General features: G+C 42.0%; 1 protein-coding gene across 1 annotated transcript in view; it reads right to left on the bottom strand.

Annotated features, from left to right (window-relative positions):
- CFAP43 (cilia and flagella associated protein 43) overlaps positions 1-17,199 on the bottom strand; it is a 254,521-nt gene continuing 237,322 nt past the window's right edge. Inside the window, exons 35-38 of the mRNA XM_030202783.1 lie at positions 17,030-17,194; positions 9,557-9,637; positions 8,822-8,975; positions 1-715 (exon numbers count right to left, since the gene is read on the bottom strand). Coding sequence (XP_030058643.1) covers positions 543-715; positions 8,822-8,975; positions 9,557-9,637; positions 17,030-17,194 — 573 coding nt within the window. The 3' untranslated portion in view covers positions 1-542. The remainder of the gene's footprint in view (positions 716-8,821; positions 8,976-9,556; positions 9,638-17,029; positions 17,195-17,199) is intronic.

The following is a 17,199-nucleotide window of genomic DNA, read 5'->3' as shown; positions in this document are numbered from 1 at the left end:
TTCAGTTCTGTGGGGTTTTTTTCCTTTTATTTTGAAAACAAAATACAGAAATGTGTTCCTTTGAAATGAAAGTACATTCCTAACGCATGTTGCTGGGGTTTTTTTTTTTTGTTATTTTGTCTCCTAAAATACTGAAAGGATTAAAAAAAAATCTGTTACATGGTGGTAAAAATAGCTTATTCAGCTCAGGGTTTGTTGTCCTTGCTTATGATATCAAACATTTTATAGATCATTGGTATCAAAGATAGAGAAGAGAGCCAGCAATCAGATGGCCAGTGTTGGAAGCAATAAAGCAGCTACATCTAGGGACTCCAAGCCTTTTACTTTCACACGGTGACATTTAATGATTATGGATTCTGAAAATAATCATATTTGACATGTCTAATAATTTATTTAAAAGTTTATAAATCTGGGAAACTATTAAACAGTAAAACAGAAAAAAAATTGTTCTTTTCTTTATTCCAGTGTCAAACATACATTTCACCTGCTCAACTTACACCTTATGGTTTTATTCTGGCTTTTCACCATCTTTTTTTTGATATTTAGTATTCTAGCTGCACAAGGACAGGAAATGTTTTCATCCTTAGCCTTTCAACTTCTGCTCGGAGGAGTGTTACTTCATGGGTCTGTATTTTTACAATGTCTAACAACTTCCGTCGATCTAAAATGTCCTTGTATCGATCCTTGAGATTCTTCTCCTTGCACTCTTCTGTACCTGTTTCCAAAAACAAAGCAAAAGGGCAGAACATTAAACTAATTGTTGATTGCTCTTAAAATAAAATTCCATTCAGGCTGAAGGCCCCTTTCTGATCTACAGACCTGCATGGGTGAATGAGGAAATCAGGTTTACTGGACATTTATGTAGCTTTAGTTATTTGCTTGTGTAACCCAGGTTTTGCCCTTTATTAGCTCAGGTCTGCAAAAACCCCGACTTGGGTCACAGGGAAAAGACAATTTATTTTCTCTCTCTGATCACGGTGTCATAAGGGATTACTCACACACTGCACTCCAATCCCATATCACCTACAGTCGAGCTGGGAGTGGGTAAATGGTTCGGAATAGAGAGCCAGGGAGCTGAAAGTATATCTGGATTTGTCAGGGTGTCGCTTCTCTTAGTCCAAAGGAACACGCAATACTCCAGGCAGAGACGTAGCCAGACCTCAAATTTTGGATGTGCTGTAGTCTCCACAACCCCCCACCCCCCCAAGTCAAAGGTAATTCTACCTGTGCTGGTGGGACTCTCCCAAGTCCCACCAGCTGCAGCGGTCCTCTGGCAGCAAGAACGGCTCCCTTGCGTTTTTGCTCCAAGTGGTAGCACTGTCCACATGCTGCTGCTGCTACCCCGCCCCCCTGCGCATTCTTGTTTTTCTCGTGTCAGAATTGAGCATATGTGGCAGGGGGAGGCCAGTGCTAGCCACTGATTCCAGGAGCTTATGAAAAGGCTTCTCCAACTTTACTGTAATTTCTGCAACCAGTTAATAATGTGTCAAACCTCTTAGATATTTACAGTTGCATTCATCCACTGCTGGGATGAAATGATTCACTCTGCTTGTTTCCAATTTGTTTCACACTGTACATATTTACATATGTTCCTGTCTTTCTTTGTGATAGGAAATAAATCCCAGGCTGTGTCCAATACTCCTACTTTCCACTCCAATTCCTTGCAGGCACAGTACAGTCCCTCTTGGCTGTCCTTCCAGCAGTGCCCCTCAGGGCTATACTGGCCTTGGACAGACTCCCCCCATCTCGATCATGCTTCCAGGCTGGACGCCCCTTTGTCCACCTGAAGGTCAACTTCCCCAGTTGCCCAACAGTCCTAAGGGCCCTGGCGGGGTACAAGCAACCAAAGACCTTGTGTACCTCCTTACTTCTTTTACAAAACCCAATCTCCACCCCTGCTGTCGCCACATTCTCTCTGCAACTAATATCAATACCACCTCCCACCCCGGGACATCTCACCAATCCAGCCCTCTGGCAGGGACCTCCCTCCTCCCAGGGCCTCTGGAAAGACTATCACCATAAACTTAGTAATACCCATTCCATGGGGTATTACACTCTTCCCCCCCCCCCCCAGTTAGAAATTCCTTGTCCTCAAGGGACACTCGCTCAAGGTTTTGTTCTCCCCTTTGGAGCAATACAAACCCCACATAACACTTTTCAACTTTATTTAACATTTCAAAATCATCTCAACCCATTTGCTCTTTGTATGATTACTCCTCCTAGTGATCTTTACTTCCATACTACCCTTATATTGTGGACACTTTATTACTCCATACTCTTCAAGTAAGTTTACCATTTACCCAACATCTTCATTTTTTTCCACTCATCAATCACTGGACATGTTATCAATGAATTTTTCCCACAGCGAGCACTCTCCACCCTTTTCCTCCACTACAATCTCCTCCTTCAGGGAGAAATGCTCGTTTTTCTTTATTTTACTTCCCGGGATGGACTCTACCTCTAACCTACACAACTTTAAACAGGATATCCAGGCAACCACAGGGTACCAACCTCTACTCAGGTTTATTTTGTTTGTTTATTTATTTGCTGCATTTATATCCCACATTTTCCCACCTATTTGCAGGCTCAATGTGGCTCACAATATAATACAACGACAATCACATTGATGGAATCAGAATATATATAACAGATACGGTGCATAAGAATATCATGGCAATCATAGTAACGGAGTAAGGATTTCAGAATTGTTGCAATTAAGGTGCATAAGAAAATTATAAGAGGTGGATAAATAGATAAAACATAACATAATGATATCAGGACAAGATATAATATTCAGTAATTGGGATGTAAATTAAAATAGACAAATTAGAAAAGTTCCATTATAATTGTATATGGTGAAGTTTAGGTGTCAGTTCATTATGGGGGATCCTTTTTGAACATCTTTTTGAACAAGACTTCAGTAACTTCCGGAAGGTCGCTAGGTCGTGTGTTGTTCTTATGGTGGTCGGTAATTCATTCCATAGTTGTGTGCAGATGTATGAAAAGCTGGATGCATGTATTGATTTGCAGTTGGGATAACAGAGTTTTAAGAAATTGCGTGATGAACTTTTGTTATTTCTCTCTGGTAAATCTATGAGATCTGATTGAGACAGTCTTGAAGTTGATGCATCCCCAGCATCCAATACAACTCCAAGACCTATGAAGACTGATGTAACTAATGCTGATGGACCAACTGATCTTATGAGGTAAAAGCTTTTCTCTACCACGGATCCCTCTCTCTGACATCTGTGAATACAGAATACAATGAGAGGGATCATAGTTGGGTTCCAGGCACTGTAGGCACTATCTGTAATGGATATGGTTCTGTTGCACTGAGAACACCTTCTGAAACTGTTGGAGGTCTTCTTTTGGAATATTCTATCCAGAAAAATAGCCACAGTGAAACCAAATGATTCAATGGTAACAAAAAATATCTCAGCTAGGACATCAAGGCCTACAAACAGCCCACTCTGAACTGATGTGAAAAAAGAAATAGAACATAAAATTCACCAAAAACCTGACTATGGAACTACTGCATACTCACGAAAAGGCCACTATACAGCGACAGGATTTCTGACCTTGGGAAATTCATTTAACCCTCCATTCCCACAGGTACAAAGTAACAGAGTTACTAATGTGTGCTACTGCCATTAATATGCATTATTAGTAATTACATACATGTGGTAGAACATATTAATATCTAGCTAAATTGTAAGTCCTCTGAAGGCAGTGAAGTACTGACTGTACGTGAATGAAATTCACTGAACTACTACTGAGAAGGTGTGAGCTAAATCTAAATAACAAAAAGCTAGATGGACTGATTCAACGACAGGTGCTATGACCTACTGCAAAATGTGCCTAAAAAAACCTATGTTGTATGAAATGATTGTGTACAGCTTCATTGAGTAATTTGTGTGTTTGTCCCAACACAATGGCGCTTATTTTCGAAGCCGAAATGGATGACCATGTGCTTGAAACGTTCAAGTATTGATTTTGGAAGGCAGAAAAGGGAAGTCCAACACAGCAGTACATTCAAATAGTGAGGGGGCATGTTTTGGGTGGGATTAGAGAGGGCCTTAAATCTGGACGTCCAAGAGCGATTACCGAAGGGGAAGAAATGTCCCTGTCTAAAAAGGACACCCCTTTTCAGGCACAGCCAGGTACAAAAAAGGAGCAGCTGTCCACTGTAGGGATTAAAGCATGACACTTAATCCTCCAGAGACTGCTGTCCCCCTCCTCCTCCCCTGAAAGTGAAACCAAAAAAGGATACCAGGCTCTATGATAGAATCAGGTAGTATGGACATTCTTAACCAATGTCAAAACTATCAGTTTGCAGTCATAGAAGGGATTATTATTAACTCTGGTACACAAAATATTAAACAAATGAAACCTCAAAAGCGGTGGTGCTCAAACTTTCAATCACATCTACTGATCTTCAAGGCTCACCAGTATTATCATCGGTTTCAAATAGCAGGATGAAAACGGAAAATCTTTAAAAATTCTGATGGGAGAAAAATGACTATTCCCCAACAAACCTGCTACTCATAATATAAACCCTGAATTGTAAACACAAAACCCTACTACGAAAAAAATCACAATCAGTGCTTGAAAGTTTCTGATTGAAAGTTCAAGAGTAAGGAGTACCTCCTGATGCAGATTAGCGAAACAAGGTTCCTTGTTGGGGTTCTGACTAGTGCACTTTTCTTGGATGAAAACTACTGAAGTGACTGAACGGAAACAGAGCAACACATTTGAAAAAGGTAAGTGTTTGCACCATGCAAGATCTCTTTGGAACAATTTTTTGAAATATATATATTTTTTCATAGTAGGGTTTTGTGTTCAGGGTTTATATTATGAGTAGCAGTTTTTTTGGGGAATAGTAATTTTTCTTCAACTTTCCTTTTTTTTCCCTGCTATTTGAAACTGATAATAATACTGATGACCTTTGAAGGTCGGTGGATGTGATTAAATGTTTGAGCATCACCTTGAGGCTTTGAGGTTTCATTTGTTTAATATTTTGTATACCCAAGTTAACACAAATCCCTTTTATGACTGCAATCTGATTGTTTTGACATTTGGTATTTTTTTCACTTTGTTTCTCTATTGTGATTTTCTCCATTCTTAACAAAAGAACAAGTCTGAGGAGTGGCCCAGTGCAGTGGTGTGCAGTGGCCTAGTGGTTAGGGTGGTGGACTTTGGTCCTGGGGAACTGAGTTCGATTCCCACTTCAGGCACAGGCAGCTCCTTGTGACTCTGGGCAAGTCACTTAACCCTCCATTGCCCCAGGTACAAATAAGTACATGTATACAATATGTAAGCCACATTGAGTCTGCCATGAGTGGGAAAGCGCAGGGTACAAATGTAACAAAAATAAAATAGATACTATTGGAGATTCTACATGGAATGTTGCTATTCCACTAGCAACATTCCATGTAGAAAGCTGCGCAGGCAGGACGTCAGACTCACAGAAGCCGGCCACATTGGTGGAATAGCAACAGTGGAGGAGTGGCCTAGTGGTTAGGGTGGTGGACTTTGGTCCTGAGGAACTTCAGGCACAGGCAGCTCCTTGTGACTCTGGGCAAGTCACTTAACCCTCCATTGCCCCATGTAAGCCGCATTGAGCCTGCCATGAGTGGGACAGCACGGGGTACAAATATAACAAAAATAAAATAGATACTATTGGAGATTCTACATGGAATGTTGCTACTATTGGAGATTCTACATGGAATGTTGCTATTCCACTAGCAACATTCCATGTAGAAGGCTGCGCAGGCTTCTGTTTCTGTGAGTCTGATGTACGTGCAGGACGTCAGACTCGCAGAAGCAGAAGCCTGCGCGGCCACATTGGTGATCTGCAAGGGCCGACTTCTAGTGGAATAGCAATATTCCATGTAGAATCTCAAATAGTAGTAACAGTGGAGGAGTGGCCTAGTGGTTAGGGTGGTGGACTTTGGTCCTGAGGAACTGAGTTCCATTCCCACTTCAGGCACAGGCAGCTCCTTGTGACTCTGGGCAAGTCACTTAACCCTCCGTTGCCCCATGTAAGCCGCATTGAGCCTGCCATGAGTGGGAAAGCGCGGAAGTACAAATGCAACAAATAAATAAATAAAGGTACCAGGTTCCCATTCCCACTACAGCTCTTTTCTTCTATTTTTATTATTTTTTTGTAATTGTGAGCCCTCTATATAAGCCACCTGCAAGTCTAAAAGGCTAAAGAAGTGTATATTTGGGTATAGAAGCTATGTTGCTGTTCCAGGAGGACTCACAATTACAAATTAAGGGGACCTTTTACAACGCCATGGTAGTCATGCGCCACATCGGGACTATTGGCCCGGTGGTAGTTCCCATCCACAGCATGTGCCATTTCTGGCACAACAAAAATATTTATATATCTTTTGTAGTGCCAGGGCTTAGCACTGATGCCACCGCAGGCCACCTTTTACTGTAGCTTGGTAAAAGGGGCCCTAAGAGAGTTAGTAGGATTTGACCCTGAGTCCCTTGATTCACAGTTCACTGCACTAACCCCTAGGGTGCCCCTCTGGTTTGCCTGGACATCTGTGTAGCCATTTTCAAAGAATGCTGCCATACAGACATCCATGTCCCTTGTTTTCTCCCGTTCATAATTAGGATGCCCCAGTTTGTAAAATGGATGTTCATGCTGGACGTTTCCAGCGTATGGACATCCATTTAATCTTGATATATTTCCTGTTAGAAAATACATGTGCGATGTACGTCCATTTGGATGTTCTGACCTGGATGTCATTATTCTGACTCAGATGTCCTTTGAAAATGCCTCTCAAAGTATCTTAATCGGCTAAGGATTCATTTTTCTCTAAGATCAAAATGGTCATAAAACTCTGTATTACAGGGACAGGAAATAAGGCTCTTATTTTAAAGTTTCACTTTGGTCTAGGTCATTGTGACGTTTGGGGCTAGAAGGTCAGCTGTTAAATTTGTGGCATCAGGTAGCAGACCTTTTTGCAAAGTATAGTGCTTTCCAAACTTTGTGTCACAATCCCAAAGGGGGTCACGATTATGACAGCAAAACAAACAAAGTAAACCAAGGTACCACACTGACAGTCTGCATAGGCTTAACAGGAGGCAACAGGCTATGGCAGTATCACTGCTAAAGCTACATTTAGGTCTGGAGCAGTAACACAGGAAAGATGGTTGGGCTGCAGCTATGTGCTTATTTGCCCTGTTAAAATGGACTTGTAGCACTATAAATTTTGAGAAGCACTGTAATTGTATATGCATAGTTAGAAACATCACAATTTAAGTTTAGGGTATAGTTGTTGTTCCATCAAAATGTTAAATGTAATTACTTGCCCAATTAAAAATTTTGATTGTAGTTAATCACATTTGTAATTGCTGTCCTGGTGGGAGGGCCTTTGGAGGGGGTGGATACTCTGGATGAGGGTCTTTGGGAGCCCCCACTTCCCTCCCAAAGTCCTTCCCTCAGAATATTCATGCCCTTCCAAAGACTCCACCATGAGCACCCCCTTTTACTGAAAAGTCCCCCAAAAGAAACCATCGTGAAGACCCCCCCCCCCAAGCATTTCCCCTTCTAAAGAGCTCTCCCCTTAAGACCATCCATCCCCTTGTGTAAGCCCCTGGGTCTACCTTAAGGATGCCCTGGTTATCTATGGTAGAATGGCAAGAGCGATCCTCAGTTGCTCCTGCCTGTGCTGACTCTAGGCTCAAAATAGTGGACATTAACTCTAGTAGTAGTCTTGCCATACTACCACTAGGGGTCATGATCCTAGCACAGGGGTTCTCAATTCAGTCCTTAGAACACACACAGCCAGTCAGGTTTTCAGGATACCCTCAACAGGGCCGCCGAGAGGGGGGGGGGGGGGGGGGCAGGGGGGGGCAAAATTCCCTGGGCCTGGGCCTCCAAGGGGGGGCCTGGCGCCGCAGTCCTATCCACCCGCCCCCCTCCAACCACCACCGGGCTGGGCCCCCCTGAATTCAAATCATAGCGCCTCACCTCGACCTCGCTCTGTGTGAAAGAAGCACAGCAGCGGCAGTCTGCAGATCGCCTCCCTTCGGGCCTTCCTTCCCTGTGTCCCGCCCTCGAGGGAAGGCCCGAAGGGAGGCAATCTGCAGACTGCTACTGCTGTGCTTCTTTCACACGGAGCGAGGTCGAGGTGAGGCGCTATGATTTGAATTCAGGGGGGCCCGGCCCGGTGGTGGACGGAGGGGGGTGGCGGCGGGGCCACGGGCCCGGCCCAGTCTCTCGGCGGCCCTGACCCTGCCTCCACTGCACACACATCTACATTATGCCTATTTATTGTGGAGATCCTGAAGCCTGACTTGCACGTGTGTCCAGGGTGAGAACCCCTGTCCTGGCAGTAGAACCATAAGACTACCACTCAAGGTCAAGGTTGCTATTTTGAACTCAGATCTGGCACGGGTAGGAGTGACAGAGGATCACTCATGTTCACTCTACCCTAGAACACCAGGTCATCCTTAAGGTTGGCTCAGTGGGGGTGATCTTCAGGAGGGGGTGGATGCTCTTGGGAGGGGGATTATTCATGAGGGGGATACTCTGGGTGGTTGCTCAATTCCATCTGGTATGGGCAGCATTAGTGGCATTAATAATTTTAGTCATCATTAAGATTTGTGCATTAACATGATCGTTAATAGTGACTAATAACAGCACCAGTTTAGGGTTTTCCTCACTTGAAATTACACTGTTTTAGGGAAGACATCTTTTAACATATACCATTGGTGACAAAAGAGAACCTATATTCTGATACCTATGGCTCATAATTTAGGATTTGTCTAGTTCTTTTTTTATGTAGCCTCATGGACTTACTCGTTATATCATAAATTTGTTTTCTTTCTGCCACAGACACAGATAATTCTTCTAGCTCTTCATCAAGCTGTTTGTTAATCTGGATCTTCTGATTTATATGCCTTTCCAGATCTTTGATGATCTTCTTACGGTTCTTCACATCCTGCTTGTGGTGCTGGGCATTTGAGAGAGAAAGGTGCATGAGATTTATTCAGGCTGTTCTATAGATGCCTTCCAGTAAATATTTAAACTCTGGGGGCAGTTTTTTTTTGTAAATGCTGCTGCTGTGTTTAAATTAGTCATGGATATCCATCACCACTATCCAAATCGTGTGCAGTGCTGAATATCCAGCCAGAGTGGTCACTTAGCACAAAACTATCCAGATGGCAGTGAAACTCATGGCCTGATGAACAAAAGCAGCCCTAAAATATGGCTGTCTCACTAAAATTTAGTGACTCGCGAACAGTGACTGATGTACAAAGGGGATCGCTTGCAAATGCTGCACAGATTCCCTTTCATACATTGGTCGCTGTTTGCGACTCAAAGCTGTCAAATGCATTTGACCTTCTGATATAGACCCCGACACACCACCCCAACCCCCCCCCCACCCCTCCCGACCCTCCCCCCACGAAAGCAAGAATAGCCCTGGTGATCTAGTGACCTCGATCCCCCAACCTCCTCTAAAAGCAACAATAGCCCCGGTGTGTGTGTGTGTGTGCGTGTTTGCTTCCTACTTGCTGTAAATTCATAACTCACCTTCTCTTGAGTCTTAAGAGTTTCCTCCAATATTGAAATCTGATGGGCGAGTCTGCTGTCATAGTTTGACACATTTAGAAACTATGGAACAGGAAATAATCATGAAGTGAATGCAATAAGCATGAAATGTTTGGTTTTTTTCACTGGTATATGTGCTGTCAAATGCCAAAATCACTTGACAAAAAAAAAAAAAATATATCCATTTGTGACAGAAATGTGTATGTTTATTAAGTTCTTGAGATACCGCCTTTCACAATCAAATCAAAATGGTACAATAAAATCCTTGATTAACACTCGGAACTTGATTTATTAGAACCTTACTCCCATTCCTATGTGGGAAAAGTTAAGTGAATCAGGCCTTTAAACATTTATTTTATTTTGCTGCATTTATATCCCACATTTTCCCACCTATTTGCACAATATAATACAACTACAATCACATTGATGGAATAGAGAATCAGAGTATATATAACAGATAAGGTGCATAGGAATATTATGGCAATCATATTAATGGAGAAGAATTTCAGAATTATTGCTATTAAGGTTCATACGAAAATTATGTTGATTAAGAAGTGGATAAGTGGATAACAACATAACATAATGATATCAGGACAGGGTATTATCAGTAATTTAATCAGTAATTTAACACCAAATCTGATTTTGCTTCATTCTGAATCACATTTCCAGAATTATTTAGGGTGTCTTTTACTAAGGTGCGCTAGCATTTTTAGCTTGTGCTAAAAATCAGCTGACGCTAAACGCCGAGACACCCATTATATTCCTGTGGGTGTCTCAGAATTTAGCACCAGCTGATTATTTTGCACAAGCTAAAAACGCTAGCGCACCGTAGTAAAAGGCCCCCTTAATGTAGCATTTAAGAAAGTATCAGATGTCAGTGGAATGTGGCTTTCTTTATTGTGAGGAGAAGGGAGTGAGGTTTAGCTTATCCTGTAACCACCCCACATTTGTTGAAAGAATTCATTATTTTTGTCTTTAGTAATAATCAAATACTGTCTTTCTTGGCTGTGTTGTAAACTTGGCAAAATGGTAAACTGCCTCCTGGAAAGCATTAGGGGCCAGATTCTATATATGGCGCTTAAAAAATCCATGCGGAAAACATTTCCACCTAAGCAAAGTCTATAAGAAGTGCCTAGATTTAGGTGTGGTATGCAGAACACACTTAGTCGATATCCTAGCGCCTAAAACTAAGCACATCCATTTACACCAATGAAAATGTGGCGTAAATCCTGGCGCATAGATTTAGGAGCAGAGGGCCATATTATATAACAATGCATGTAAATTTTGGAATGCCCATTTCTCCACCCATAACCACGTCCCTTTTTGCCTGCGTGCATTAAAATTTAGGTGCAGTGCGTTACAGAATACACTTAGGGAGTTTTGCACATAAATTCTAATTATTGCCAATTAGGCACATTGCTTGTTAAGTGCTGTTAACAATACTGATTGGCTTGTTAAGCCAATTAAATTACGCGCATTGTTATAAAATACGCTTGGATTTCGGAGCAGAATGCTAGGCACGTTATACAGAATCCGGGGATAGATGACTGCTGAACCATTCCAGGATACTCACAGATACTGTATTGTAGGGATATCTGACTAAGAGGTTCTTTTATTAACATGTGGTAAAGATTTGAGTTACTATGTGGTAATTGCCAAGCTCCTGAGTAACTGTTGGGGACATACCCAGCATCTGCCCATATACAGTAGTTATCGCAGAGGAAAAAAGCATTTACCAGACTAAGGGGCTTTTACTAAAGAGTGTTAAGTCCTAATGCACGTTTATCATGTGAGAAAATGCTTACTACAAAATGCATTAAAGCAGTAATGTCCCCTTTTCTGTGCCTTAACCCTGTGTTATTTATTTTACAAATTTATTTTTGGAGGGTCACGTCAGAGGTGTGGAAACATTATTCAGGTAGCGTATTCTGAATAGCACACACTAACTGGATAACACAAACGTAACACAAGAGTACTTAATGCCTCCTAATAGGAGGCGATAAGTGTTTCCGTGTACATTTTTTGCAGGTCTTGTATGCTAATGGACACGCTTGGAACCTGCAAAAAGAAAAAGCCCTATGTTACTGTCATGTTAAAAATGGTTATGGTTATAGTTAAATTTGATTTGATATACCACTATTCATAGTATACAGCATGGCGGTTTACAATAAAATAAATGGGCTTAGCATGCAGGAAAGTCCCATGTTAAACGCATTTAAGTAAAACAGCCCCTAGGTGCATTGACAGTGCCCCCTACTGAGGTAGTGTTAAGTGATCTGAGCTATCTGCTGTAGTGACACTGTGTGGTAAGTTACCATGTGCTAAATGCAAAACATAGTCCACACTCATTTCCCCACCCATAACCTGCCCCTTTCCACATTATGCATGTAGCAATTAAATTTTGCTTAGTGTCATGGCTGCGTGGTAAATTATCGCAACCATGCACTACCTGCTTAATTCACTTTAGTAAAAGGCACCTTACGATAGCTAGAGGTTTTACTTTAAATAAAGCCTGTGAAAAATGTATTTTACCATATTATTGTATAAGATGTGGTCTTCTGCAGTTTAGGTTAGAGGACCAGAAATATAAGAAATGCAACACTAGGTCAGACCAAAGGTTCTTCAAGCTTGAATTCAAAAAAGTAGATAGATTCCATGGTCTTTATTCCCAGGGATAAGCAATTGAATTTCCCAAGTCTACCTTAATAATGATTTATGGACTTCTCCGGGAGCTTGTCCAAACCTATTTTAAACCCAGCTACACTAAAGGCTTTTATTACATCGTCTGACAACAAATTCCAAAGTTTAATTTTGCACTGAGTGAAAAAATATTTTCTTCAATTTGTTTTAAATTGCCATCTTAAATTTTTCCTGCTTTCTATAGGTTGCTGTGAAATGTTCAATGATAAATATAAAACTAAATAAAGACAAAGTTATAATAGAATATACTACCTAGTAACTTCAATGTGTGTGTTCCTTAATCTTTGTACTTTTTGAAAGAGTAAATGACTGATTCACATTTAACTGTTCCACTCCACTGATTATTTTATAGACTTCTATCACATCTCCCCTCAGCTGTCTCTTTTTCAAGATGAAGAGCCCTAACCTAAAGATGTAATAGCCAGTGGAGGGAAAAAATTCCAATAGTGAAGTAGGTTTTTTTCTCAGGTTTGAATCTATTGCATAGAAAAAACACTAGATATGACCATGATACTGGTTGCTTCTCATGTTGGTCGGTGACTACAAAACTTTTTAAACTGTAGTTTGGGACTAACATTCAGGGGTGTTCTTCAGGGATGGCAAGCCACACAATTGTTCAGTTCTGGTCACCGCATCTCAAAAATGATACAGTGGAATTAGAAAAAGTGCAGAGAAGGGCGATGAAAATGATAAAGGGGATGGGACGACTTCCCTATGAGGAAAGGCTAATGCGGCTAGGGCTCTTCAGCTTGGAGAAAAGACAGCTGAGGGGAGATACGATAGAGGTCTATAAAATAATGAGTGGAGTTGAACAGGTAGACATGAAGTGCCTGTTTATGCTTTCCAAAAATACTAGGACTAGGGGGCATGCGACGAAGCTACAAAGTAGTAAATTTAAAACAAATCGGAGAAAATGTTTCTTCACTCACCGTGTAATTAAACTCTGGAATTCGTAGCAGAGTTTAAAAAAGGTTTGGATGGCTTTGTAAAGGAAACGTCCATAGACCATTATTAAATTGGACTTGGGGAAAATCCACTATTTCTGGGATAAGCAGTATACAATGTTTTGTATTTTTTTGGGATCTTGCCAGGTATTTGTGACCTGGATTGGCCACTGTTGGAAACAGGATGCTGGGCTTGATGGACCTTTGGTGTGTCCCAGTATGGCAATACTTATGTACTTATGTAATACCATCTAGCCCAGGTGATTTGCTACTCTTCAATTTGTCAAATTGCCCCATTACATGCTCCAGGTTTACAGAGATTTGATTCAGTTTCTCTGACTTGTCAGCTTTGAATACCATTTCTGGCACCGGTATCTCTCCCAAATCTTCCTCGGTAAAGACAGAAGCAAAGAATTAATTTAATCTTTCTGTTATTGCTTTGGTCCAACTGATTCTTGTGCTGGCTTCTTGCTTCTAATATACCAAAAAAAGTTCTTAGTACGTGTTTTTGCCTCCAACACAATCTTTTTTTCAAAGTTTCTCTTTGCCTTTCTTATCAGCGCTTTGCATTTGACTTGCCATTCCTTTCGCTGTTTCTTATTATTTTTAGTTGGATCCGTCTTCCATTTTCTAAAGGTTTTTCCTTCACCTCACTTTTTAACCATGCCACTTGTCATTTGGCCTTCCTTCCTCCTTTTTTAATACATGGAATATAACTGGCCTGGGCTTCCAGGATGGTATTTTTGAACAGCATCCACGCCGGATGTAAAATATTGACCTTCGCAGCTGCACCTTTAAGTCAGCCAGCCCACTCTTGCTTATTTAAACCATGCTGAGTGAGTGGGTTGTTGATAGTCAGCAGCACTGCCCTTTTAAGTGATGATGAATACCAGCTGTAATTGCACTATCCAAATCTGGGTAGTGGAAGAGCTGTCCAGGGGCGTAGTCATGGAGGAGCCGAGAGTTATGTGGTTACCAGTGGTATTCAGTGCCAGTACCCACATAACTAAGTGCCCTGAAAGGACCGCACAAAAGGCTGTCTTATCTTTGGATACTTAGCTATGTGGGTGCTGGCACTATCTGTTGGCATCTGTGTAACTTCTAGATTGCTGGTGTTACCAACATCACACCCACTCCGATCCCCCTAAGCCCTCTCCTGGTTCTGATCCCCAACCAATGTGATCTGTCCCATCTATTACCCCCCTCTCCATTACAATCCCCCCATTCCTCCCCCCTCGGACCCCCTTCAACACCCAGTACTTACCCTGGTGTCTAGTAGGATGGGGTCTAATAGGATGGGGCTGAAGGGGTCCCTTCTCTGCTCTTGCCTTGTCAGTTCTAGATATCAAAATGGCAGTCTTGCAGTACTAGCACTAGGGGTCAGCTTTCCATATAAGGGGTGATTGCCTCCATGGTATAAATGCACAAGAGTTAGGCTTTTTCTATTGAAAAGAAGCTCTGAAACAAGGAGGTACAGGATGAAGATGAAAGGGGACAGACTCAAGTAATTTAAGAAAATATTACTTTATGGAAAGGGTAGTGGATGCGTGAAACAGCCTCCTAGTGAAAATGGTGGAGATAAGTGAAGAAAAGCAGAGGGATGAACAAGGAGAGAAATGACAAGACAACTCAAGAGTTCACCAGGATTCGGATTCTGATTCTATTGTGACATCAACGGGTAGAATCACAAATTCAAAATGACCCAACGTGGCCATGTTTCAGCGCAATCCACCTGCGTTAGGGGTTGACAACTGTGATACACCAAGAAAACATACAGTGGGGGAAATAAGTATTTGATCCCTTGCTGATTTTGTAAGTTTGCCCACTGACAAAGACATGAGCAGCCCATAATTGAAGGGTAGGTTATTGGTAACAGTGAGAGATAGCACATCACAAATTAAATCCGGAAAATCACATTGTGGAAAGTATATGAATTTATTTGCATTCTGCAGAGGGAAATAAGTATTTGATCCCCCACCAACCAGTAAGAGATCTGGCCCCTACAGACCAGGTAGATGCTCCAAATTAACTCGTTACCTGCATGACAGACAGCTGTCGGCAATGGTCACCTGTATGAAAGACACCTGTCCACAGACTCAGTGAATCAGTCAGACTCTAACCTCTACAAAATGGCCAAGAGCAAGGAGCTGTCTAAGGATGTCAGGGACAAGAATCATACACCTGCACAAGGCTGGGAAGGGGCTACAAAACCATCAGTAAGACGCTGGGCGAGAAGGAGACAACTGTTGGTGCCATAGTAAGAAAATGGAAGAAGTACAAAATGACTGTCAATCGACAAAGATCTGGGGCTCCACGCAAAATCTCACCTCGTGGGGTATCCTTGATCATGAGGAAGGTTAGAAATCAGCCTACAACTACAAGGGGGGAACTTGTCAATGATCTCAAGGCAGCTGGGACCACTGTCACCACGAAAACCATTGGTAACACATTACGACATAACGGATTGCAATCCTGCAGTGCCCGCAAGGTCCCCCTGCTCCGGAAGGCACATGTGACGGCCCGTCTGAAGTTTGCCAGTGAACACCTGGATGATGCCGAGAGTGATTGGGAGAAGGTGCTGTGGTCAGATGAGACAAAAATTGAGCTCTTTGGCATGAACTCAACTCGCCGTGTTTGGAGGAAGAGAAATGCTGCCTATGACCCAAAGAACACCGTCCCCACTGTCAAGCATGGAGGTGGAAATGTTATGTTTTGGGGGTGTTTCTCTGCTAAGGGCACAGGACTACTTCACCGCATCAATGGGAGAATGGATGGGGCCCATGTACCGTACAATTCTGAGTGACAACCTCCTTCCCTCCGCCAGGGCCTTAAAAATGGGTCGTGGCTGGGTCTTCCAGCACGACAATGACCCAAAACATACAGCCAAGGCAACAAAGGAGTGGCTCAGGAAGAAGCACATTAGGGTCATGGAGTGGCCTAGCCAGTCACCAGACCTTAATCCCATTGAAAACTTATGGAGGGAGCTGAAGCTGCGAGTTGCCAAGCGACAGCCCAGAACTCTTAATGATTTAGAGATGATCTGCAAAGAGGAGTGGACCAAAATTCCTCCTGACATGTGTGCAAACCTCATCATCAACTACAGAAGACGTCTGACCGCTGTGCTTGCCAACAAGGGTTTTGCCACCAAGTATTAGGTCTTGTTTGCCAGAGGGATTAAATACTTATTTCCCTCTGCAGAATGCAATAAATTCATATACTTTCCACAATGTGATTTTCCGGATTTAATTTGTGATGTGCTATCTCTCACTGTTACCAATAACCTACCCTTCAATTATGGGCTGCTCATGTCTTTGTCAGTGGGCAAACTTACAAAATCAGCAAGGGATCAAATACTTATTTCCCCCACTGTATACACTAATTTGTGATGATCCTTGGCCTTTTTCTTAGGGCTCTGCTTTTTTGCACACAAATGTACAGCATAAAATAGCAACTCGTTACTGAAGTCTCACAGACATTTGTCTTGTCATTGCTCTGTTCGACTGTCAGTACAGCTTTTCTTCATCTTTGTTTCTGTGGGGACTTTTTCCTCTACTTCTTCTGTTGGATGGTGGAGCTAAAGACAATATTTGAATTGAAGAAAGTGTGGTACAAGCATAAAGGATCACTGAGGCAGAAAGGAGATAGACTATATAATTTTTATCTGTCATCATTTTCTACGTTTCTGTGTTTAATATTTTTAGAAATAAAATGCAGGTACTCTCCTTTGCAAACAGGATAGGTGGCAGTGCTAAATAGGAGGAATTAAAAAAAACATTTTTAGGGTAAACTTTAAATATAGAGAATAACTTACTATTTGGAGTTCCCTTGTGATACGTAGCATTTGAATATCCCGGATCTTTTGGTGAAGATCCTCCATTTCCATCCGCAGTTTTTTGTGTTCCCACTCTAGTTGAATTATCCCCTTGTGGAAATCTTTGCTTTCTATCATACTAGCAATTTTCTGTTCTCCAAGGTTCTGAA

The sequence above is a fragment of the Microcaecilia unicolor genome, chromosome 5, assembly GCF_901765095.1.
Source record: "Microcaecilia unicolor chromosome 5, aMicUni1.1, whole genome shotgun sequence".
In the NCBI taxonomy this organism is placed as follows: Eukaryota; Metazoa; Chordata; class Amphibia; order Gymnophiona; family Siphonopidae; genus Microcaecilia; species Microcaecilia unicolor.
The sequence above is the reverse complement of the archived record's forward strand: the minus strand, read 5'-3'. Positions and strand labels throughout refer to the sequence as shown.